This window comes from Muscardinus avellanarius (genome assembly GCF_963383645.1).
Source record: "Muscardinus avellanarius genome assembly, chromosome: 4".
NCBI lineage: Eukaryota > Metazoa > Chordata > Mammalia > Rodentia > Gliridae > Muscardinus > Muscardinus avellanarius.
The window spans coordinates 8,433,223-8,457,850 of NC_137789.1; the positions used below are offsets into that span (position 1 = coordinate 8,433,223).

Genomic DNA, 24,628 nt, shown 5'->3' on the forward strand with positions numbered 1-24,628 from the left:
AAGCCTTGGTACTTGCAAAGTAGAGGTTTCTTTTTGGAAAATATTAGCAGTTGATAATCTCAGAAATGCCAGGTAATTGAGATGTTGTAAGAGTGTTGTTTCATGTGCATTTGATTTTTCTTAATACAAACCAAGTGTGGTGGTACCCACTCTTGATCCCAGCACTTGGGAGGCTGAGACAGGAGGATCACAGCTTTGGAGGTCTTTCAGAAGGCCAATTAGGTTTCTCTTTTTATTTAGCCAGCCACAGACACTCCTGGGGAACCCTCCACGCAGTATCTCCACATCACAGAGGCTGAAGAAGATGCTCAGGGGACGCAGGCAGCTGTGGCGGCACTCCAGGACCTGAGATACACCTCCGACAGCGGTGAGGGCACGCCTGTCCCCTTCCCATTCAGCTGGTCTTTAGACACTTACTCCATTTATGAATTAATTTGTGTGTGAACAATGTTTGCCAGTGGGTCCACCTCAGAACCCCTGACCCAGCATTCAGAGTGCAGAGGCACAAAGGTCTCTGTGGAACCATTAATGATTAGAGCCTGCTCCAGCCAGCATTCTCACAGCTGTAATGTAAAGACTTGACCACGTAACTTAGAGGAAAAGGAGATTTATACTCTTAGAGTTTGGGGTTCAGTCCATGTGAGGCTAGGAACCACGGATCTCAGGGGATGGCTGCGGGAGGCAGAGAGGGGAGAGCACGTGGGCTGTGTTCTCACATCATGGAGGCCGGAAGCCAGAGAGAGAGCAGAGGTAGGAGCTCTATATAATCCCAAGGCCTACCCCGGCAACTGTCTCCTGCAGCCACGTCCTGCCAGCCTGGCTCTCCCCACAGATAAATCTACGTGAAGGGATCTGTCCACTGCTGAGATTGCAGCTCTCAGGACTCAATCACATCAGCTCCAAACATTGATAAATGAGCTCTTTGGGGGATGTTTCATGTCTAGCCCTGAAGCCCCAGCAGGGCTGGGCCCTGGGTAGGAGTATGAAGTTCCTCTGATTGGATCTCACAGTTCCCACAGCCGCCTCCTGAGAGAACAGATCTCTCTGCCCTCGCCTCACAGGTGTGGGGTGGCTTGCATTGCTGACGGCGGGTGAGCGGTGCCACTTGGGTGCCCGGCTCGTCTTGGACCCTGGCGTTCCTTCTCATCAGCCTGCTGAGCCTTTCCATTATTTCCCTTGGTCGTCTGTTCCAGGGGGCTCTTCCCAGGTACAGAGGGGCCATGCAGGCAGTGGCGGCGGGTGGCTGAGGCTGTGCTGAGCTGGCAGGCACCTTGTAGACCACCTGTAACGGCAGAGCTGCAGATCCACAGCCCCGGCCTGTGATCAGTCTTAGGCACCACTGCCCCACTCTTCCCAAAAGGCTGGGTCAGGATTTTTACATCAAGTGTCATGACTTTCAAATTTTAGATCAAATTTTAAAACCAGACCGTGCGGCAGTTGGTGCACTCTGCTTGGGCACTCTTGTTCCTCATTGACACAAACCAGGGGCCCAGGCCGCAGCCGTATGTATGTGGACAGAGGTCAAGTAAGTGGATTAAAGGAGAGTGTTAGGCCAAGTCAGATGGCAATGGGAGAAGGAGTGAGAACACCTTTCCACCTCATTCTTAAATCCCTGAACCCCAGGCTGTAAGCAAGCTGCAGGGAACTCCTGTGGGCGGCAGCTCAGGGAGACTGACTTTTCCGGGGAAGACTTTGCCGTGACGGGGCGGGCCTGCACTGCTACAGACAGGAGAGTCCAGGCCGGCTGCTAAGTGTGGCTCCCAGCCAAGGCCCCGCGTGGACTGGGGTTTCCTTCCTCGAGGTTCAGTAATGTCAGTGATTGCTCAAGACCTGAAAATGCAGTCTATGTACCTTTAGTCCACATAAATGTGCGAGCACGTGCATACACACACACACACACACACACACACACACACACACACACATCTACCTTCTGAAGACCTGTGGGTTGGTGACTGGCCCAGTGTCTCTGCCAGCTCTTCAAATCCAGTTCTAACTGCAGCTCAGCAAGCTGCGCCCAGCTGTTTCTGTTTCTGGCTTCCTGCCCCTGGGCTGGGCTGTCCACATGGCGTGTGCAGTTCTGAGCCCTGGCTGCGTTTCTCACCCCTCTATCTCTGGGGTGCCTTGTCCTTCACCCTCACAGCCTCCTGTCTGCCAGCTACCCCCATCCACAGCACTCAGGTGGGATGTCCTCGGCTAGGACCCCTCCTCTCTTGCCTCAATGCTCCCCTGATTGTGCTCCTGAAGGGGACCCACCAGGTGCTGCGGTGACTTGCTTGCAGCTGTGTCTCAGGACCCCCTCAGCCCAGGAAGGGGGAGAGGGGTGTTAGGGCTTTGTCTTATTCTTGTTGAAGCTACAGCTCCTGGCTGACAAGTAGGACTTGATAAATGGTCATACAAGGAGTGAGGGATGGGAAATTGAAACCTAACCTCAGTAAGTTTTACAGTAAATATGTTTGTCCCTAGGTGTTTGAGGCAGTTAGCTGCAACTTATATCTGAGTCAGATCCTCTCAGGACTGTGTAGATGTGGCTGTGGGAGGGGGTACTGGGTCATCAGTATGCATGTGACCATGTTGTCACTGTGGCCACGTGCCATGTCCCACTCTCTATGTAGAGCATGCTGGGCTTCCTTCTCTGATCACCTGCTGACTGATTCTCTTTGAACATAGCCTGCAGAAAGCTACCCGTGAGGATGCAAACACAGGCAGTCTTCATAATATCACACCAACATGGAGACCAAGCAGTAATTTCCCTATTGGTGAAGTACTGATCAGGGTCAGGGTGCATGGGGCCAACAGGTGGTGAGAGCAGGCTGGTGTTCTGAGTAGCTGCCTGGGGATGTGGGTCCAGCCTTCTAACATGAGGTAAACAGAAGCCCAAGCACAGTGGCCTGAGGTCCAGCGCTCACTGGCTGGATAACTGAGACATCCTTGCTGTTTCGCTCATCACCTGTGTCTGTATTTCCGTCACTTTCATCGACCACCTCCCTTGTACTTAGAAAAAGAGCATCTGCAGTGTTGTGTTAGTGGGACCTTCCAGGAGCCATGAACTGAGGGGTGCTCTTGTTCACCAAGTTGGGCTTGAATTCTAGCCTTATGGTGTAGCTGGTTCCATAGCTTGACACATGTTTTTTTTTTTTTTTTTTTTTTTTGCACCTCAGTGGCAAATCAACTAAATGGGGACACCATCACAAGACCCTCTCTTCACATTTGTTTGAGTTGTGAGAGTTTCTTATGCAAAATGCTTGGTAAGCTATAAAGGACCATACAAATGATTTCTCTTGTCCAAATGAGCAATGGCTGCGAAGCATCCTCTGGAAGAGACCTCAGCCAAGGAAAAGGGGCCGGCTTCGCATCATCTGCCCTTCAGCACAGTAGCATTAATGGTCTCTTTGCTTCTCCCTCGTAAGGTGACCGACTTGACCCCACCGCTGTGAACATCCTGCAGCAGATCATCGAGCTGGGCACCGAGACCCATGACGCCACTGCCGTTGCCTCGGTGGTGGCCATGGCACCTGGGACGGTGACCGTGGTGAAGCAGGTAAGGACCCTCCTCAGCTCCTCTGGCCACACCCCTCCTGTCCTTCCCTTTATGTTCTCAGGGCCTCAACTTGCCCTGAGAGGTGGAATTGGGGATGAAACTGGCCTAGTCTCGCACATTTTCTTCTTGCATTCAGTTATTACAGGGATGTGTCTTCAGTAGTTCTATCTACGGGGATGTGTTTGGGAGAGAGATATAGACTATTTCAAAAACATTCTGGAAACCCTTTATTCATTTCTTTTCAAAGAATTTCAGAATGAAAATGAGTCTGATGTGGTCATACCCTCTGCTTCAGACCCCACCAGTAAGTGGGCTTCGGGAGGCTGGGGTTAGCCAAAGACACCAAGAGCATTTCCCCACCAGGTGTTCTTCTTAAATAGCCGACATCAGCTGTTCAGACCCACGTGGAATAGGGAGAGGATGATCTGTCTGGGAGAGGGGTTACTGTGCTCATCACTAGTTACATATCTGGCTCATTTCTTCATCCATCCTGTTGGGGATTTGCCGTCTCCCATAATGCTCTGTGCTTGGTAAGGAGAGCATCTTTTCTTTTATATCTGCCTATCCAGTGAAGCTTCATCTTATAAATGGTTTACGTTGGCTTACACAAGTACTTTAAGGACAAAAACCAAAAATAGTAAACATATCAGAATCAGGAACTATATCATTGAGATCCAAGTGCAAGCTCATGGAGAAAGCTGGGATGCAGACCATAGTTTCCCACCACGTTTCATTTTTTCATCAAGTTGTTTTGTAGGTATCTATTGGGTGATGGTTGTCGTTGGTCAGTGTCCTGGTTGCTGGGGTTCCAGGAGGGAATCATTGCCATCACAGTTCTCACTAGTGGACTAGGGGTAAAAGGATAAAACATAAATAAACCAATGTGATGCAAAGGATGTTAAATGACCAGGCATGGTACAGAAAAGAGAAACCAGCAAGGGAGGAGTGGGGCCTATTCTATAAAGGGCTTAGAGGAAAGAGCTCCAACATTCAAGGTGAAACCTGAAAAAGATGTGTGCCACTAGAGCTACCAAAAACTGACTAAATTTGGTACTAGATTTTCTAACTAAAAGCAAGAAACAGTTCAATTAGGGAAGGGATAGCTTTTGCATGGCCCTAACAAATAAAGATTCTTCTTAGTGTGGCTCTCACATATGAACCCAGGAGTGCTGTGTCTCTCGTGACCTGCCTTTGATGAGTCAGGAAGGGACATCCCCGTGCTGTCTTAATGACTTTTTTTCCTAAGTTGCCTGGGGCACAACTCAAAGCATGAAATGCAGGCCAAGTAATTCTCTAGGGCAATTAGAAGATTCTGGCTCAGCTCTGGGTTTTTCATCTCATCTTGAGATGAGACCCAGTGTATCTAGAAGAACGTCTGGTTTGTGTGTCCTGCAAACCCTCCTCCCTCTTGTATCCTGTGTTTTCTCTCTAGAAGGTCTCATGTGCGGAAGTTGAACAGTGGAGAAGCAAGTGCCTCTGTCTACAGCGACGTGGTGTTCTGCACAGGTTGAGAACAGACATATACTTCCAGGCCAAATGGTTTTGTAACTTTCCTTGATATTTACTAGGTTGCATTCTGCACACTGTCTTTCTGGAAGTTCTCATTTGCAACATAGAGATATGTAGAGTCTGGGGCTAGATCAGGTTCTTCAGGAAGGGTCTAACTGTACAGTAGTTGGAGGGCGCTGGATGTTACGTGTGTTCCAGAGGCTTTTGAGAGTGCGGGAAGGTGCTACTGATTGCGATTTGTGTCTTCTTTCTGAGAACAGGATTGATTTGTTGCTACTCGGGGACATGATTTATTGAGCATTGTACGCAGTACAGTGATATGTGAGGTGTGAGGTTGAGGGTTTTAGGATATAGCTGAGATACACTGCCAGGCATCTGACTCACAGCTTGTCAAGGGATGGGGCAGATAAATATCTAGTACAACCAGTGTAAAAGGGAAATGTGTTTGTGGGAGGAAGAGACAGTGGCATCCTTGAGAGAAACTTCTCTCATATTACAAACCACCGGCTAACATGGTCGTGAGAATCTGTATTTGGAAATGTGTTCCAGGAAGGCATGTGCCTGCTTAACTTGCAGTGGCTCTTGATACATGGTGGATAAGAAAGTGGATGGATGGATTGATGGGCAGGTAGACATTAAATACCCACTCCTACAGCCAAGAAATGTAAGGCTTCAGATTCTTCCACATGAATGAATGCCTTCTGAATTCAATTGTCTCATCATTTAAGTTGAAATATAGCTGTCTTTATTAGATGAATTGATTTCATTTTTTTTCTTTTAATGAAACTCGTGTAGGATTTTCTTCAATCAGGAAATTATATCTGCTTAATGAGCACATTGAACCACTGAAATGTGAGCTCCAGTTCCCCTATTTGGAATAAGTATAGCTCTCCCTTCACAGGCACATAACTGCCTTGAAAGTGGGGATTTCCTCTTTCTCCAACCCAACGCATCACAGAGTAGTTGATCAATAAATGTTCATTAAGTAGACTTGTCTACACTGCAGATTTCTTGTTTTGATTTTCTGATTATATTCTGGGTATCAGAAGTGGAGAGAAAAAGCAAGAATACCTCATCAACGGATGTTTAAAATTACTGTTGGATAGCATATTTTGATATCTTTTTAAAGTTTCTTGTTTTATATTCATCTTCTATAGGACCAAAAATGAATTTTAGGTTATACGTGAGTTGGTTCTTGACGTTCAAAATTTTCCTTCCGTATGAACAAATAGTTTCTGGAGCCCCTTTCTCACTATCATCTGGACCAGGGTATCTGCCAGGCAGAAGCTGCCCTGCAGAGGGACTTTTGTTCACCCTCTGGCCTGAGAGAGGCCCTGCAGCTGCCTGCAAGGGGAGCCCAGATCCCACCTCCCTGTCCCTGGGGCCACTTTGACCATTTCACAATACTGTGGCAAAATAACAGAGAAGGGAAATGGGTGAGATTTATGGGAAGTTTTAGTATCTATTTTCATTATCATTATTTTGTTGTGGGTCTATTAAGAATCGATCCCAGTACTTTGTGTATAGTAGGCAAGTGCTCTACTATAGCACTACACCCTCAGGCCTTTTATTTTATTTTATTTTTTATTTTGAGATAGGATCTTGCTTAATTGCAACTTGAACTTGTGATCCTCCTGCCTCTTACTCCCAAGCAGCTGGGATTACAGTATACACTGATGCACCTGGCTTTCATTATCATTTTTAAAAACAATCACTATTTTGTATTAATTTGATTGTAACTATATAGCAAGAGGTCCAGCAGAAGAGCCCCAGAAAGAGCCTTTATGGGAGATACTGGCCTCTGAGCCATCTCAGAGCGGGGCTGCACGGACGTCTCTCCTCTTACCAGGCCCACAGAGGACCGAGAGAAGTCCCTCCTTTCTGTTACCCTTTAAGCGCAAATACCTGGTGAGTTCATGGATTTTCCATTTTTCCCACAGAGGCACTTCTTTGATGCCTACTGTAAACAATGTCTCCCTGACTTCCAGGCAGTCTGCGTGGTGGAGGTAAAAGGAAAGGCACTGGCCGCTGGCTTCCACGCTGTCCCCTCCCCACCTCCCCTCAGAGCCTCAGGGGGCTGCGTTCAGTTGCCCGTGTGCAAGTGACACTTCACAACAGCGGCGCACATCCCTGCGCCAGATGCGACCCCAACACCTTCAGCTGGGCCATTTATTCTTCTTCCTGTTATGGCGTCTTGCTCATTGCTGTGGTTCATCTAAGAAATTCTTCTTAGAAGATTACTTGAATATATAAATGTACATACATATATACATATACACATATGTACACACACACACACACACACACACACACACACACACACACACAAATTTGGAAGATTCTGCCCACTCTGTCCACCTAACTGCATGTCTTTCTGTTGCTCCTCACCGTAGGGTAGAATGTCACATCAATCCCATGCTGGCTCAGTAGTGTCGCTAGGTCATGATGGGTGCAGATGCCTTGAGGAGCCAGATCGAGGGCATCCCATGTGTCCTTGCGGGCACTCAGCTCCATTGCACACCACAGGGACTGAGGACAAATGCTTCCCAAGCCCCCAGGTGACCCTAGGATAGATGGTCAGGATTTCTGACAGATGCCTGCAGTCTGGGCTTACCTTTGATTGTTTGGCACCTAGCTCATTTGATCTTTGTAAAATACTGCCAGGCATGGTGGCACATGCCTGTAAAGCCAGTACTCGAGAGGCCACAGTTAGGAGGATCACAGGTTCCAGGACAGCCCCAGCAACTTAGCAAGATCCCCAGTAACTTAGTGAGACCCTATTTTAAAATTAAAAATTAAAAAAGAGGTATGTGTGGGGGACCGAAGGCATAGCTCAGAGGCAGAATGCCCCTGGGTTCAATCCTCAGTACCACAAGAACCACAAACCCCAAAGTCTCACTGAAGAATGTCTTTCCCTCAGCAAAGCCCTTACTGTGATAACCACGATTCAACTGCACATGTGTTTAGCGGATGAGTTTGGCTTCTGCCTAAAGAACTTGGCGGTATGATTTACTTGATCCTGGGGCTCTGCCAACTTTAATTATATCAAACTCCTAATTATGCACACAGGTAGCTTCTTAAAGTATGATCATACTTCACGTCCCTTACAGAACATTTATTCTGCTGCTGCTGAGCAGTGACCTTCAGCCTGCAGACGCAGGGACAGGAGCGCCTTCAGCATCTTATCTTCGGCAGCGCCACCTCTTCTCCTTGGTGGGCCTTCCTTGGTTCTCCCTTCACCATTTGAATCTTTGCTTTGTCTTTGTCTTAAATGAAGGTCCTTTTAGAGATTTCTGTTCCTGGTACGGTTTCTGATGGTTCATGTGCCAATTTATATCCTTTTTCAAAGCTCTTTTGTTATTTGCTGAGCCCTCTTATCCCATGATAGTTCCTGAAAATTTCATTACTTTGCGAAAGCTTTAAAGTAAAAGTAAGTCCCATCCCATGATATATCTGTGGCCGTATGAGAAATGGTCTGAAAATTTGAGAATCAAGGTCTATTCCATATGGTTCCTCTTTTCAATGTAATGCATCTTTAGCAAACCTGAGCATGCTGCTCTTTTGAACTTTGCTTCTCTCTGCTCTTCCTTCCCCGAAGCCCCCATTTTCTGCTCTTACTCCCCCAGGAAGCTGCAGCTTTGGTTGGTGCTATTTGCAGAACTCCACTTTATTTGAGCTCTAATACTGTTGAGTTCATCACTGTTTGCTTGGTGCCTCTTTCCCAATCCACCTCCTCATCCAGCGCAGGTGGCTCTTATTTGATCCCTCCCTTCCTCTGACACTGCCCTGGGAAAGTCACCTGGCTGCTGAGATCACATGGTCTTCTCCAGGTTTGGAGCCAAGCACAGACAGAGGGAGCCAGAGCTGTTGGCCTGTCAGGTGGAGGTATGACGGACCTTCCTTGGACAGTGCGACTCCAGGCTGGGCCTTACTGATTCCCAAAGGGACAGCAGTCTCCATCCTGACCAGAGGAATTCCCCTTAACGAAACTGTCTGCTCCCTTCTCCATCACCCTCCTCCCCATCCGTTTTCCAAGCAGACAGATGGCATGCTTGCCACATGGGTAAAAGCTGGTCCCTGGGAGTCACTCTGACTTCCTCCCACCTCTGACCTTCGGTGTCTTCTGTGCCCTCTACTTCTACAACATGCCTCAAATAGTCCCTCTGTGCCCGTGGCTGCTGCCTTCACCTAAACCAAACTGTGGGCCTTGAGCAGCAGTGTCGGCCTCCAGGAGCTTGTGAGACAGGCAGAGGCCCTGGCTCCACCCCAGGCTCCTGAGTCAGTCTTTGCCCTTTGCTGGCAGCCCGTGTGCCACGAACACATCAGAGCTTAAGAAACACCATTTTCCATTGTCACTCTGCTCTGGCCTCTGTGCATTGTCCCTGCTGAGCCCTAGCGTTCTCAGGGAAGACAGCATGATCTTTTGACAGTAAAATCAGGTCACACTCACTCAAAACCCTCCAATAACCTGGGTAGCATCCATAAAGTTAGCCTAGACCCTCACAGAGGCCTACCAGGCCCCATGGCTGCCTGCCTCTGTCTACCTCCATCTCTGGCTCATCACACAGCAGCCCAGCAGGCTGCCTTCCCTTCCTCTATTCTACTGAGCTGATTTCAGACACCTCCAGGCCTGTGTACCAGCTCTGGCCTCTGCCCAGGACACACATGGCCCGCCTGGCCTCGTCTGCAGCATATTCTCATGCTCATGCTCTCTTGACTGCTCAGGCCCATACGAGTCCTGTTCTTTAGAACCCATGAATATAATGAGTTTTTGTTCCCCAGTTGGGCTGTAGGTGATGCAGTTGGTTCTAAAATAGGCAGCTTATCTAGCTAGGCCTAATTTAATTCAAAGCCTGAAGGCAAAGAGCTTACCTTACCTTACCCACCCAGTGGCAAATATCAGTGTAGTTGTCAGCAGGAGAAGGATTGGGGCTGTGTTTTAAGCCACTTCCAAAATGAATCCAGTTGCTGAATCGTCAAATAGAAACAAAGTGTTCCTGGTTTAATGTCCACTAGCTCTGCAGTAGTTGGATTTTGGTCAAAGAAAGGCCTGCAGGCATTTGTGGGCTTCTTGTTTTCGAGGAGCAGAAATCAGGACCGAGGAGCCCTAAGTTCACTCCCTGCCCCACCCCACCAGCCATGTGTAATTAGAGAGAAGTGGATGGCAAGGTCTCTTCCCTGCAGGAAGACCTGCCTTCCCTATGCTGACCATATGAAGAAGAAGGTCAGGGGTTAATCTGCCTCCACGTAAAGTAAAAGTAAGCACTCGAAGAAGGAGCCAGCTATGGTGGGATCCCTCTTTCCCTGTGGGGGCTGAAGCTCTTCCCCTCTGGGCAGTGGTGAAAATGGTGGAGGGCAGGCACCTTTTCCCAGTTCTCAGGGACTCTGTCACCAATGCTATCTTGGCATGGTTGTTTGCCCAAACGGCTTTTCTCTTCACAAATTGAAGCTCTGTGCAGTGGGTGGAGATTTGGTTCCATCCATCTCTGGGATTGTCAGCACTTGGACCAGGGCCGGGCACATTTTAGAAGCTGTGCAGGTGTTCAGATGTCAGGGAGTTGACTGGTGGGGCCGGGGTGCCTTCTGTGTGACCTACACTGAGCAGCCTTGCAATCTCCAAGCTGGCTACGAGTCCCTTGCAAGGTGACAGAACAGGAAGGCGTCTCTCTCAAGAAGCCCATCTCAGGGATGTCTCCTGAGCCCATGCTGCATGGTTGAGTGGCCTTTGCAGCAAGGCCAGGGTGAGAAGGGCTTCCTGAGGTTGAGCTGGTAGCATGTGACCTTGGACAGAGGACTTCCCTTTGAACTTCTGTTTTCTCCTGTGTGAAATGTTAAGATAGCAGAGCCTGCCCCATGGGTTTGTGGCATGGATGATGCAGATGAAGCGGTTGGCCCTGTGCCTGGCTCGTGCTAAGCCTCCAGTAAAATCTCAGCTCCTTCTCTATAGGAATGACATAGTTCCTTAACCCTTGCGGTACATGGAGAATTTAGCTGCCACTGTTCCTTCCAGGTGTCATTGTCTAGGCTCTGTGCTTGTCATCAGGAATCTGAGGGTAGATAAAACACCCTCCTGTTTCTTAAGAGAGTGAGTATTGGTCCAGGCAGAACACATAGTTATACCATGTACATTAGCAAGGAAATGGCCCAGAAAACCCAGGCCCTTTACCACCTCCTGTTGCTGAGTCCATCTGAGTACTTCCTGCAGAGAAGGCCTTGAGGAGGCCACCTTGGATTGGTGGATTGTGTCCCCTCAAAATTCATAAGCTGAAATCCAGGTCCCAATGTGATGGTGGTGGTGGTTGTTGGTGGGGACTTTGGAAGTTGATTAGGTCATGAGGATGGAGCCCTCATGAATGGGATTGCTGTCCTTATATGAGGAGACAAAGGGCTAGCTTTTGACATGTGGAGACATGAATGCAGGCCAGTAGTCTTCCACCAGAAATAAGGCCTAGCCAGAACCCAGCCGTGCTGGCCCTGACCTTGGACTCCCAGCCTCCAGAGTGTGATGGAGACACTGCTGTGTACTAGCCACCTCATCTCAGATACATTGTGGTAACAACCTGAACTAAGGTGGAGTAGAATTTAGAATGGTTGGTGCTGTGAGAGACACTGCTCAGAGTTACAGGGATTTGGGGAGGGAGCTGACCAGATGGACACAAGGATCTGAGACCAGGCCAAGAGAGTCAAGTTTAGGAATGTTTCAGCCAGCATTTTCACTGATATAATACAACAGTAACTGACCACACAACTTAGAGGAAAGAAAATTTATTAGCTCACAATTCTAGAGATTACAGGGGTTCAGTTCATGTCAGGCTGGGTCTGCAGAGCTCCCGGCATGGCGGCGGAAGGCAGAGAGAGGGGGAGAACAAGGGCTCTCTCACATCATGGAGGCTGGAAGTAAGAGAGAGTCAACAAGCAAGGAGATTAAAAGACACAAGCGCAGTCCCTAAGACCCCCACAAGGCCCCGCATGCTCCAGCCCCATCGCACCTGCCCATGTTACCACCCAGTAAATCCATTACAGTGGAAGCTGTTCCTATGTAAAAAGAAGTACAGATAGCAAAGACAGCATGCACTTGGTGACCAGGAGTGTTGTCCTTGTGAGCATCCTCATTGGACCTGAGGCCACTCTGTCCAGCTCCTATAGAGCGGATGTCAAAGTTTCACTGGAGCTAAGAATAACAAGGGACTGGCAGTTTTTTTCTGTTCCTAGATCTGCTTGCTCTCAAGGAACTTATCTTCCTGTGTGGATGATTTAAATGGTTTATGTTTCATCATGATAAATATTTCAGACAAAATTGCAAACATTGCAACACTGGGCATTGGCTTGTTCCTCTTTGGGCAGGGCTGGGCTCTGGATATACAGGTGGGACAGCTTGTGGCTCCTGCTGGCTCTGGTTCCCTTCACTCCATTATCCATCCAGGAACCTCTGGGGTCTTGTGGAAGATTCAGGTCTCTGTGGTGCCAGAGGACAAGGAGAGAAACTCCTTGAGGAAGCAGACTGCTGAATCAGGGGGAAAGTCTGCTGAGAGAAGACACCACCTGCTTCCCCAGCTGGAAAGAACAGATGTCTTCAAGGTGGCAGAGGAAGGGCGGGAGCAACGCATCCTGCCTCTTGACCCAGCACCTGCCTCAGGCTGAGAAAGCTGCCCGCCAGCAGCCCGGAAGCCTGAGCCTGCAGGGGTGGTTGTATGGGGTGTTTGGGGGAGATTGGGCAGGTGGAGCACTTGCTCCTGAGGAATGTCCAGAGGCAGTGACTCCCTCATTGCCCTGCAGGAGAGCATTGTAGGGAGGACACCGGACTTGCCTCACCCTCAGAGTTGCCTGTCAGGGATCCAGGATTTGCAGGCAGGAGGAGTTCATAAGGAGAAAGTCCCCATGTGAAGCACCTGGCAGTGATGTGGAGCCCTGTATGCAGAGCCTGGTACTGGCACTAGATAAAACAGAAATTCAGTATATATGCATTTAAAGGTCAGCAAAGTAAAGCATTATGCAGAATCAGCTTATCTAAATATCAGAAGATACTCATAGGCAGTAAGCTGCTACCCACCTCCTTCTCTGCTCTGACTACCCTGTGGTCTGTATTAGTAGGGTTTTCAAATAGCTCCTGGGGTACATAGTAGGGTACTGCAATTCAGTACTTATGGGGCACCTGCTGTAAGCCAGCCGCCGTGGTGTGGAGGGGCATGTGCTAAGGGTGCAGGAGCAGGGCAAGCACATGGGAAGCCTGGCTTGGTCAGGAGATTGGAGGGGCATAGACTCCTCCTGGCAGGGCTGGCATCCAGCAGCAATCTTGTGTCCTGAGCCAGGCACTGGGTCCCCTGCTTTGCTCTAACTCACACGCCCTCTGAGAAGCCATGTTGCTCACCCCATTTGACCATTTTACAGGAGAAGGGGTATCTTTTTCTCAGCTGAGTGATTATTTATACAAAACTAAATGGTGCTTAGACTTTCAAAGCATAGAGATCATAAGGTGTTCCTGCCAGCAAGGCCTGCTTGCTGCACAGGGGTTGGTTTGGCCAACAGGGAAACTTTTTGGTCCTCCTCCAATAGTACAGAGACCAGGAGGCCTGCCAGTCATTCCTCGCTTCTGGTTTGCAGGCCTTTCCCTCTCAACAACAAAAACTGGCCCTTCCCGTTCCCCTTGGGCCAGGGGCCTGAGTTAACAGGTCCATGCTGCAGCAGTGCCAGTCTGTGCAGCAGAGCCCTGCTGTGCCCGGTGCTCAACAAAGAGGGGGGAGCTGCCCGGCCGTCGCGAGGCTTGGAATGTCAGATGCAGGAGACACGTTCAGGGGGCTGGCTGTGGCTGTCAGCAGCGAGCAGCCATTATAGCCTGAGCTATGGCCTCTGCATAGGAGGTGTATTTCCAGAAAAAGGAAAAAGCATCCTGCTTACAATCAAGAGAAAATAGGGTGGTGAGAGGCAGTCTGCCCTCTCCCTCCGTGAAAGATGTTCCCCTGGCGCGGGTAGAAGTCACAGCCTTCCTCTCTTCGCTTGCATTTTCTCCTTTCTAAAAGGCTTTCAATCTTCCCTGATGTCTGGAACGGTTTCTCCCTGCCTGTGAATATCTTTTGCTATTTCCACAAGTTTCATGCAGATAAAGCCCATTTTTTGTCTTATATATATACAAATATTTTCAGGGTTAGGAATTTGTGATTTTTTTTTTTTTAACAAACCACATTCATTTATACCTTCTCCTTCCTCTATAAATTCAGGACTGAATGTGCCGTCCCCCTCTGTTTCTCACGCATGCAGCTGCGCTCTTAACCAGGGTGGTGAAAGCACATGAGCTCGCCGCGAGCCCGGGAGAGTGGATCTGCCCACCCCCTTCGAGAATGCCGAGCAGGCTCCGGCTGGGTATGATCTAAGCTGTGGGGGAAACACTAATTGCTAGAAAGATTAAGCTCCTTCCCCAGAGCCCAAATGTTCCCAGGGGAGTGGATTGCCTAGAAGAATCGACTGCGGTGTTCCTCATTCTTTTTGCTTAGTTAAATAGGGGTTTTGTCTGCACCCATTTGGTTCTTTCTGGATCATGGGGGAGGAGCATTTCTGACCAAACATTTCTGAGGCAAAAGGCACCTTAGATGTCAGCACCCTCTTAGAAGCAAGTCATTAGTTGCATGCTTTCATTTGATCTGGAAACACGGAGACCACTGGGCAGTGAGACCCGGGCCAGTCGGCAATGAGCAGACAGTGCTGTCGGGAGCTGCGCAGCTGTTGCAGCCCTGCTCAGCCTTCCAGGCCCAGGCAGAGCGGGGCCCTGGAAGGGCAGTGGCTTGACTCAGCTTACAGGGCCTCCGTCACACCTCTCCAGCCGGTGCTCTCACCAAACGATGAATGCTTTATGACACCACTTTTATTATCCTGAAATTAAATTTATAGACACACACACACACACACACACACACACACATATGACAGAAAAAACTGACTCTAGTGTCCTAACTAGAATAACGAGAAGCAAATGGAAAGTTATCTGTAATAAGAAACTAAAAATTTGAGTACATTAATACTCATCCATGACTTCCCTAAGTTACAGAGGTCGACGGAACAGTAAGCCTAACGATGCCCATGTCCCTCTTCCCAGAGCCTGTGTATGGTAGGTTTCACAAGGCAGGGAAGAATGAAGGTTGTTAACTGGCAAGATGTAAGATGGAGAGGTGATGTGGTCCTGGATCTTTTCCCTCTATACCTCTTCTCTCTATACCTCTTCTCATCCTTCTGATTCCAGTGAGTCCTCATCCTCAGGAAACCATCATGCCTACTTCCCACCCACCACCCCGGAGGTCTAGGATCAGTCTCCATCCATAGCCTCCCACTGGGAGCAGGGACCACATCTGGGCACATGGTTCTGTCTCTAGCCCCCAGCAGAGTGCCTGACACAAACTAATATCTCAGTGGAACAGAAGAGGGCCCAGAAGTCATCAGAGTCACACGTGGGAATTCAGCCTATGAGAACCGTGACGATCCAGAGCTGCCTGGGTGGCTCATCAGTGGCCGTTCATTCAATAACTGGCTCACCATTTAGAGATGTCTGGACTTCTCCCAGGCCTCTCTCTATTTGTCTTGTAAAGCAAACAATGATGTTGTGCCTTATAGTCAACTGAGCAGAGAGGTACTTTTGCAGTCAAGAACCCCGGAGCGAGCACCGCCCCTTCAGACCTGTTGCTGGTTTTAAAGCTTGTTTTCTCTTCACCTGGCTTCCCAGTCCCTGCTGGCCCCACAGACCTTTACCAGCCTGCCCATCTGCCAGCTTCACTAGGAGAGTGGCCAAAGAGAGGTTTAGCTGAGCCTGCTTAACCACGCAGGGATCCATCGGGCAGTATTCCGTGCCGCAGGATTCTTCAGAAACCAGAACCCCGCTCCTTCTTAGAGAGTCTACTCGGAACCACCAGGTCTGAGCCACTCCTGGTGAACTGGTTGCACTGACTGTAAAGGCCGTTCTCTTCCTCCCACAGTGCAGAAGTCACACGCTGGCTCTGGCTTTCCCCTCCTCTCCTCTTGGTTGGGTCTTTGGGGTGGCAATTTGCTTAAGGCGAGCACACTCTGAAGGCAGTGTGCACTCTGCAGTCTTTATTCTGTGGCTTGCTTGAGAGGTGGGGCTCACTGTTTACTGCTGGCCTGGTCTGTCCAGGTCCCTCTAAGGTATACAGGCTGCACCCCACAGAGATGAGTGAAACGAAGGTTGTGCTCTAGTGGGTGAAAGGATGACAGGTGTCATCACGAGGGTGTATGGGAACTTTGGCTGTGGGAGCCTGGGGGCTTCCTGGAGGAGGACACCCATCTGAGTTCCCAAGGGCAAGAAAGCATCCTCTGGGAAGGGTGGGTGGTGACTTCAAGAGGTAGAAGAGCAGGGTGGAAGTCCAGAGGCAAGAGAGTGTTCAGGAGCCAAGGCTGAGTGTGGAGGAGGGGTAGCAGGGCCTGGGCAGAAGGGCTCTCACCCGCGCAGCCAGGGAACTTCATCTTGGCAGTTACAGGTACATAGCAAGGAGAATTGGTTAGCAAGACTGTGGATCCCAGAGGTTCCCTACTCAGCTTCAAATTTCAGAATCACCCATTACTAGCCAAGGGGCTGCATTAAACTCTGTGAGCCACCCCTTTTCAAAGGGTGGAATAAGAATCCTCCCTGCCTGCCATCTTCACAGAGCTAAACAGAATTAAGTGAGATACAGGATCCCAAAACACTGTAAACTGTGAGGGTCATTATGAGAAGCGATTTTCCCTACTGTGGGCGCTGGTTGAGATTCAGAGGTGCTCCGGGTGTGTGGCACACATTTGTAATCCCCGTGCTTGGGCGGCAGAGACAAGAGGATTGCACAGGTTCAAAGCCAGTCGCGCTGGCTTAAGAGACCCTGTTTCCAAATAAAAAAAAATATGAAAATAGGTCTGGGAGTGTAGCCTGGAGGTAGAAGGGCTTCCAGGAACCCCAGTTACCAAAGAAAAAAAAAGATTCAGAGGTGCGGATAGCAATTTGGCTACAAGTATAGGGGTGCACACTCGCATAGGTGTGCACATGATGTACACAGACACACACTCATAACTTGCACATACACACACAGAGACACATATATATGCATGCACACACACATGCCAATGCACCTGCACATTCACATGCACACCCATTATACATAAGCACATACATATGACCATGTGCTTATGTATGCATGGACACACACATGTGTATATATATATGCAGATACATATATGCGTGGATGCACATACACACCCGCATCCTACACACATGTCTGTATACCTGTGTATATATATGCAAATGTTATACATACACATATACACATGTACATATACATGTGGACACAGATACACACGCCATCTACTTGCACATATGTATACATATTCACATACACTCCATACCCATGCACATGTATACACACAGACACGCCTACACTGCCCACATCTGGCCCATCTCCTCTTGGAAGTGTGGCTCTTGTGTTCAGTTCTCTGCACTTCCTGGGCCTGGTCTCACTAAGCCCTGCCCGTGGTGGTTGCTCAGTACATTCCGTGCTGATGGTCTTGACAATGGCTGTGTCCTCTGGCTGACAACCCAGTCCTGTCTGCCTCCCCTGAGTCATGAAGGGCCAGCTCTGGGTCTGGCCCAGGAAGTACTGAGAGCCAACCCTGAACACCAGGAGCACCAATGAGAGGGGAATCAATAGTAGCTTCTCTGATCATTTCCTGGCCTGGAGCCCCCGGTGCCTTTAACAGTCAATAATGACATCGGAGAGCGGCCTGTTCCCTAAGACATGGTTTAATAAATAGAAACCTGGGTGAGCTTGTTTAAGGTGGATTTGAAATGTGAAGAATGCCTGATACCAAGCACCTCCTGATGGTGGCAGCCACAGAGGCAGAGGTGATGGCAGACCCTCCCGCTGCAGAGCACCCAGGACAGTCCCTGTGCTAACCAGACCCTCCAACCAGGATCCAGAAGCCAAGGCCCTGGTCACCTTCCCAGGGGCTGCCAAGGGCCACGGGGCTGGCGGGAGGCCCTGGGGTTGTGGGCTGCATCTGCGCGGAGGTATGCTGAGAGCAGTTCCTTTCAAAAGTTTGTAAGCCAAATCATTAAAATGACATCATCCTACTATGTGTCTTTCCAGTTCTGGAAAAGTTCTGGAAACAGTTTATTTTTCCTCTCTCTTTATTCATCATTTATTTATGTGCCCAGAGCCAGTTTTTTTTTAATGTGGATCATATTGAAAATGGCATACACTTAGACTGTGCTTGGTGCCCTTCCCCTCAGTTCCCCTTTCCCCTCCCAACAATGAGTGTCCAGGTTGACCATGTTACATCCATACTTTTACACATATTCGGATGTAGCTCCTCCATTAATCAACCTCAGCCTTCTTCCTCTCCCATCCTTCCATTCTAGCTTTGCTGAGGTTTCCCTCTATTATCTGGAGTCCCTCTGGTATCCCCAGTGCTCCCTAGTTTGGGCATATTAGAGAAAGCATAAGTCCCTTCTCTTTCTGTGCTTGGCTGATCTCACTTAACATAATGCTCTCCAGGTCTTTCCATCTTCTTGGGAATGACATGGTTTTGTTCTTCTTTATACCTGAGTAGAATTCCACTGTGTATTTCCCATAATGTTGCAATCCATTCATCTGTTGATGGCGACCTAGGTTGGTTCCAGATTTTGGCTCTTTACAAATTGTGCTGCTATTAACCGTGGGTATGCATGTGTTTCTGTGGTTCTCTGATTTCAACCCCTTTGGAAATATACCCTGGAGTGGTAGAGCTGGATCATATGGTGGATCCATTCCCAGTTTTCTAAGGAATCTCCACACTGATCTCCATAGCTAAGCCAGGTGTGGTGGCACACAGTAATCTCAGCAATTAGGGAGGCAGGAGGATCACAAGTTTGAGACCAGCCTGGAAAACTTCATGAAATCCTGCCTCAAAATAAAATTTTAAAATAATTGGGGCTATTGCTCAATGGTAGAGCACTTGCCTAGCATGCATGAGGCCCTGGGTTTAATCTCCAATACCACACACACACACACACACACACACACATACACACACACACGATAGTTAATTAGCATGCTAGTTTGACTTGACCTTACTGAAGTCTGGCTATTGCAGTGCCCTGTCACGACCAAGCTTGCAAACCTTGTTTAGTGTGGCCCTGATGTAGATGTGGCCACCAGCCCTTGGCACAGGCATATGGGGGACTGGGCCCAGGAAGCTCTAGTTACTGTTTCAAAAGCTGCTTGTGAAAGGTGTGGTTCATATATTTATTGTTTATTATATTTCACCAGCACTTAAAAAGTGCTTTCAATACCCAGAGAGGGAAAACATTTTCCCTTTTCTTATTGCTGCCCCAGTAAGATTCAGCCATGAGCTGCAGCTTTTCTTCCTTCAATAGTCTTTTTTTGGAAGGGGGTTACTAGGGTTTGAGCCCAGGAGCATTCTATTTCTGAGCTAACCACCCCTCTTCCCAGCCCTATTTTATTTTTTAAATTGGAAACAGGGCTTCACTAAGTTGCTGAGGCTGGCTCCAAACCTGTGATTCTCCTGTGTGTCTCAGCCTCCCAAGTACTGGGATTATAAGTGTGTACTACCATGTCTGGCTTCTTATTTAACTTTTGTTTGTCATATCTCAGTGACCTCAGTTGTGTTTCTGAGCTGTTTTAATGTCCTGGGAGGGGCTGCGGTCACTGCCACAACCAGAAGGATGTGTGTTGAGGGCTGGATTGCTTCGTTTTGTTTTTGGCGGGGAAGTCTGCACTGAAGGTAAGACCTCCCCAGGAAAAGCCACCCCACGCAGCTTCCCCAAGGACCACTCTTCCCCTGAAGCCTTCCTGTGGGAAGACGGGACGCCCCCTGCACACATTTCTCGTGGCCACTGCCAGGGGTTGCTGAGGACATGTCAGGGCGGGACCCAGCCCAGTGGCCCGTGCTCCTGCCTGGCCAGCTGCCCAGCATCCCTGTGAGCGTCCACTTCTGAGGCCTGGGCGCGTAGACGGCAGAGTCCCTCGGAGTGTCCTGAGGAGCATTAACAGAACCAGGAGAGTTGGTTGAGTGGGGATCTGATGCAGGGGCCACTGGGAGAACCAGGAGGAGGTGTGTGCCCCCAGCGTGGGCTGTGGGCATTTCTAAAACTGTCTCTAGCACACACACACACACACACACACACACACACACACACACCCCGTGCTGCCGAGAATGTGGCGCTGCACTGGGCATGGAGGAGCCAGGGCTGTCCCTCCTCTCAAGAAGCTGTTGATTTACAGAGGAATGGCCCCGAGGTGGGGTCGAACAGGAAGCCCTTGCAGGGCATTCACATTTTGGCGTGGCAGTGAGGAGGGACCTGTCTTCTCCAGAGAGGGCTTCCTGAGCAAGGGAAGCTTCAGGGCTCACTTGGATATGGGGAGGGGGAAAGCTGCAGGGGAGGGTTTACAGAAGAGAGGGAAGGGAGCTTGAAGAGGTCGAAGGCAGGGGAGGCAGAAAGCCAGAAAAGCTAAGAGGCTGGCGGTCAGAGTTAGCCCTGGCGGCCTGGTACTCTGCAAGGTCTCCTTTGACCGCCAGTGGGTGGAAGGATGGATGGATGGATGGATGGATGGATGGATGGATGGATGGATGGAACAGTCTGCTCTTCAGTATCCATTGAGTTGCCCAGTGCCTGGGCTCTGACGGGTCTAGTCTAGCTTCCAGGCAAACACTTGAGACAGGCAGAGCTGCAGATGCAAGGCCTGATTTAGTGAATCGTTTGTACAGTCCCGTGGGTCCCGGTTTCCTATTAAGCTATCTATTCTTCTAATAATTTAGCTGAAAGACGTGTTAGATACAGCATCGGGGAAAACGGAGTATCCATCTCAGGGGGTAATGACACCATGAAAGCCGTATTATTTCTACTGCGGAGAACAATTTTAAGCCTGCGTTAATGGATTAAGCTACTGGAGTGATCATTTTGAACCAAGAATGGCTGTGAATTATGCAGCCAGCCTTAAACTGCTCGGGATGGGGGAAGAGCAATAATCTAAGCCTATCAGTCGGGGTCACGTGACATCTTCAGTCACCGTCTCAGTCTACCAGTCAGGGAGGCTCTCTGGACTTGAGGTCACTAGACAAAGACCAGCTTTTACTACTTGCAAATTGCTAGGCCTTAGCTGAGTCACAGAGCTCCCTTTGTAGAAAGGGAACAGAAATGGCCAAGCTGCAAGATGTGTGTAAACAAGTGGGTTGAGGACCGGGGAGTAGGCAGGGGGCTTATAGACCCAAGGGCCTGGGTGGAGGCTGGGTGGAGGCTGGCCTCCCTGGGGCTCGGAAGGAAGCTCAGGGTTTGCAGAAAATGCAGTAGAGAAGTGGTCAGGTGACCTCTGAAATGCGTCAGTGTTTACTTACGAAGTCCCGCCCACTTCACACTACATTTTTCCAGTTGAGTGAACCTGAAACAAACAGTAAAAGAAGAAAAAGAAAAGGTCTGGGTTCATTCTAAAAAGGCAGACTAGGCTCAACATATTAATAGTGCCTGCATGGACTAGCGCTCCAGCTCCTGGAGCTGGAGGATATTGTAAGGACTAAATATGATGATATGTATAAGATGCTTAGCCAGCAAGCCCTTACTGTTGTTACTCCGGATTGTTGGAACGACTCTTTATATTCATTCATTCATTTATGTATTTTTGGTATTGGGGATTGGACCCAGGGCATTCTGCCTCTGAGCTCTACCCCCCAGCCCTGTTTTAGTTTTTTATTTTGAAACAAGGTCTCACTAAGTTGTCCGAATACATTTTCTTCCAGTCCCCCACACGGGAGTCTTCGGAGCCCCCAAAGGTGCCTGCACCATTTTACTGTCTAGGTTGAACGTGAACCACACCTGCTGACACAGCTGTTCCCCCCACAGCAGCTGGAATAACTGCAGGGGCTGGGTGAGACCCTTCATGCCAGATGTATGTGGCCACAGCATGTCATGATGGATGGGGCAGGGGCCAGGAGCCCACCTAGCATCAGTCATGATCCAGGAGAGGGGCCAGAAGGATCACGAATGGGCACCTGCAGTGGCTGCCTGAGCAAACCCACCTATGCCTGCATCTCTGGAAGCCCAGGTGCCCTCTCTCCTCCTGCCTGGAGCCACCAACACCTCTTCTGGGAGCCCGCTGCCCCGTAGGCCCTGTCCGCCTTGGGGGACTGTGGTCTTTTACAGTGTTGCTGCTTAGTGCTCACCGCAGAGTCTGGCACCTAGTAGGCCATCATCCAACAATTATTGAGTGCTTACTGTGCGTTGATCTCAGCTCTCGGGAAACAGCTGTACAAGACAGACACATTGCTGCCCTGCTCGAGCTCACAGTCTGGCGGGCGCTCTCAGAGTGACACAGGTTTGCTGAATGAAAGGAGTCATTGACAGGCCACAGCCTTTGTAGGCAGAGTGATTAGGAAAGTTGAATGAATAAGTTAATGAATTAATGGAGGCATCAAGGGGGCAGAGTGGGATTCAGTGCCCACTCTTCATACGGAATCAGCTTTCATTCCCCCGGCGCTCTCCCTAGGGAGGCGTTTCAGTCCCTGTTTTATGAATGGAAGACTGAGGGTCCTAGGAAAGGGTGCTGACCAGATCTCAGACCCATAGGGGCAGGCTGCCCTTCACACGCGGCTGTGTAGACAGGGCACCTGCTCTTTCCCCCTCTCCACTCCGCTCCTGGAAACCAGGCCGCTGTGCCCCCGCGCCCCAGGGCTGAGGCTCATGTCCAGCCGCGCGGCCCAGGCCTCCTCAGCTGGGTTTCTCACCCTTCACTCATTTTCACACTTCTAAGGCCTCGGCTCTTAAATATTTCCTATGTCTCTTCTTCCTTTCTCAAGATCAATGGCAATTGTTAGTAAAAACATCCCAGATCCAACAGAGCTGGAGACGTGGGGTTTTAGCACAGCTAGAATCCGGCCTCTCCTGGACGCTGCAGCTTGGGGCGACCAGGGCTTGGCTGGGGGCTCAGCGGGTCCCTCCGTGCCAGGTGCTCCCTGGGGCTCCCCTGCCCAGGGCTGTGGCTTAGGGGGCGTCAGCAGGCCTCCTCCTTAGTGTTAGGGCATGCCCGTTGGTAGAGAGCATCTGGGGAGAGGGTCCACAAGGCGCCCACCCTTCCTGGGATGGCAGAGATCCACCAGCTGAGTTAGGCTCCCACAATGTGTGGACAGACAGAGCCAGGCCCTTATCAGCACCAGCTGGACCTGCTGTGCACTTCCAAGCCCCTTGACCCCACACCCCAGGCTCCTGCAGCAGGCACCCCACAGTGCCTGCTGACCCTCATTTCTTAGTGACACGTACAAGTCCCAGAAGCCCCCGAGAGAGCTTGGCAGGAGGAGAGGAGCTGGGACTGGGGATGACCTGGGCCCCACTGTGGCCACTGTGGAGGGATCCTGGTCGTGTTGCTTTGTGTCGGGAGCTTTGTCCCTTCTTCCATAGCAAGGGCATGAGAGCAAGCACCGAGCACTGTTGACGGGACCCTGTGCTGCATGGCCAGGCTCCTAGAACATCCTGGTCACGCTGTTGGCCAGAGTTCTTGCTGGACCTGTGTGATCTCTTTTTTTTTTTTTTTTTTTTTTTTTTGCAGTACTGGGGATGGAACCCAGGGGCATTCTACTGTCAAGATACACCCTAGTCTTATTTTTATTCTTTATTTTGAAACGGTCTCACCAGTTGTAAAGGGCCTCACTAAATAGCTGAGGCTGTCTGCAAGCCGCCATCCTCCTGTCTCAGCCTCCTAAATGCTGGGATTATTATTATTTTTAATTTTTTTAGTGGTGCATTGTAGTCATACATCTCAATGTTGTACAAGATTGTGGATACATGCACGAATCACCCAATTAGCCTTTACCCATTTCCTGCCCCATTCCTTCCCCCTCTCTCCTTCACATGTTTGGCTTAGTGTTTATGACATTTACAAGCGTGACCTTTTTCTTGCCCTCCCCAGGTCACCGATGAGGAGCCCAGCTCCAACCACACAGTCATGATCCAGGAGACCCTCCAGCAAGCCTCCGTGGAGCTGGCCGAGCAGCACCATTTGGTGGTGTCCTCCGACGACGTGGAGGGCATCGAGACTGTGACGGTCTACACGCAGGGCGGGGAGGCCTCCGAGTTCATCGTCTATGTGCAGGAGGCCGTGCAGCCTATGGAGGAGCAGGCTGAGGAGCAGCCGGCCCAGGAGCTCTAGAGGACACCAGACCGTGCAGCTGTAGGCTCGGCTGGCAGGCACCCTGCCCGCCCGGCCTGCAGATGGCGCTCTCCTCCGCGCCCCTGCCTGGAGGCCAGACAGGACTCTCCTGGCCCTCCTTTGGGTGGTGGATGATTGCATCACCAGCAGTTCAGAACCCATTCCCTGCACTGGTGCGCCCCTTCCCCTGTACCCTCTGCTTCCGGAAGGATGTGCACATCAGCTCACAGCCTGCATCACCCCTTGCTTCAAGATCCGGACTCCAACCTCACCAGCATCCTCCTTGAATCACACCCCCATCCTGGGCTCCACGCAGGAGCCCGTCCTTATCAGGGCTCATTGTGTTGCCTGGCAAGAGAGACACCGCCATCACACAGTGAGGGGCCTTATGGTTTCTGATTCGCTGGGCAGGGTGGTT

The 24,628-nt window shown here is 50.0% G+C and overlaps 1 protein-coding gene across 5 annotated transcripts in view; it reads left to right on the top strand.

The window, feature by feature from the left end:
• ZFAT (zinc finger and AT-hook domain containing) overlaps positions 1 to 24,210 on the top strand; it is a gene marked incomplete at both ends in the record, with an annotated part of 197,320 nt that extends 173,110 nt beyond the window's left edge. For 4 of the 5 annotated variants that reach the window (XM_080694115.1, XM_080694117.1, XM_080694119.1 and 1 more), the window contains 3 exons: positions 241 to 367; positions 3,411 to 3,541; positions 23,971 to 24,210. In XM_080694115.1, coding sequence (XP_080550241.1) covers positions 241 to 367; positions 3,411 to 3,541; positions 23,971 to 24,210 — 498 coding nt within the window. The remainder of the gene's footprint in view (positions 1 to 240; positions 368 to 3,410; positions 3,542 to 23,970) is intronic. The other variant, XM_080694116.1, reaches the window with a different exon arrangement.
• Positions 24,211 to 24,628: the final 418 nt, after the last annotated feature.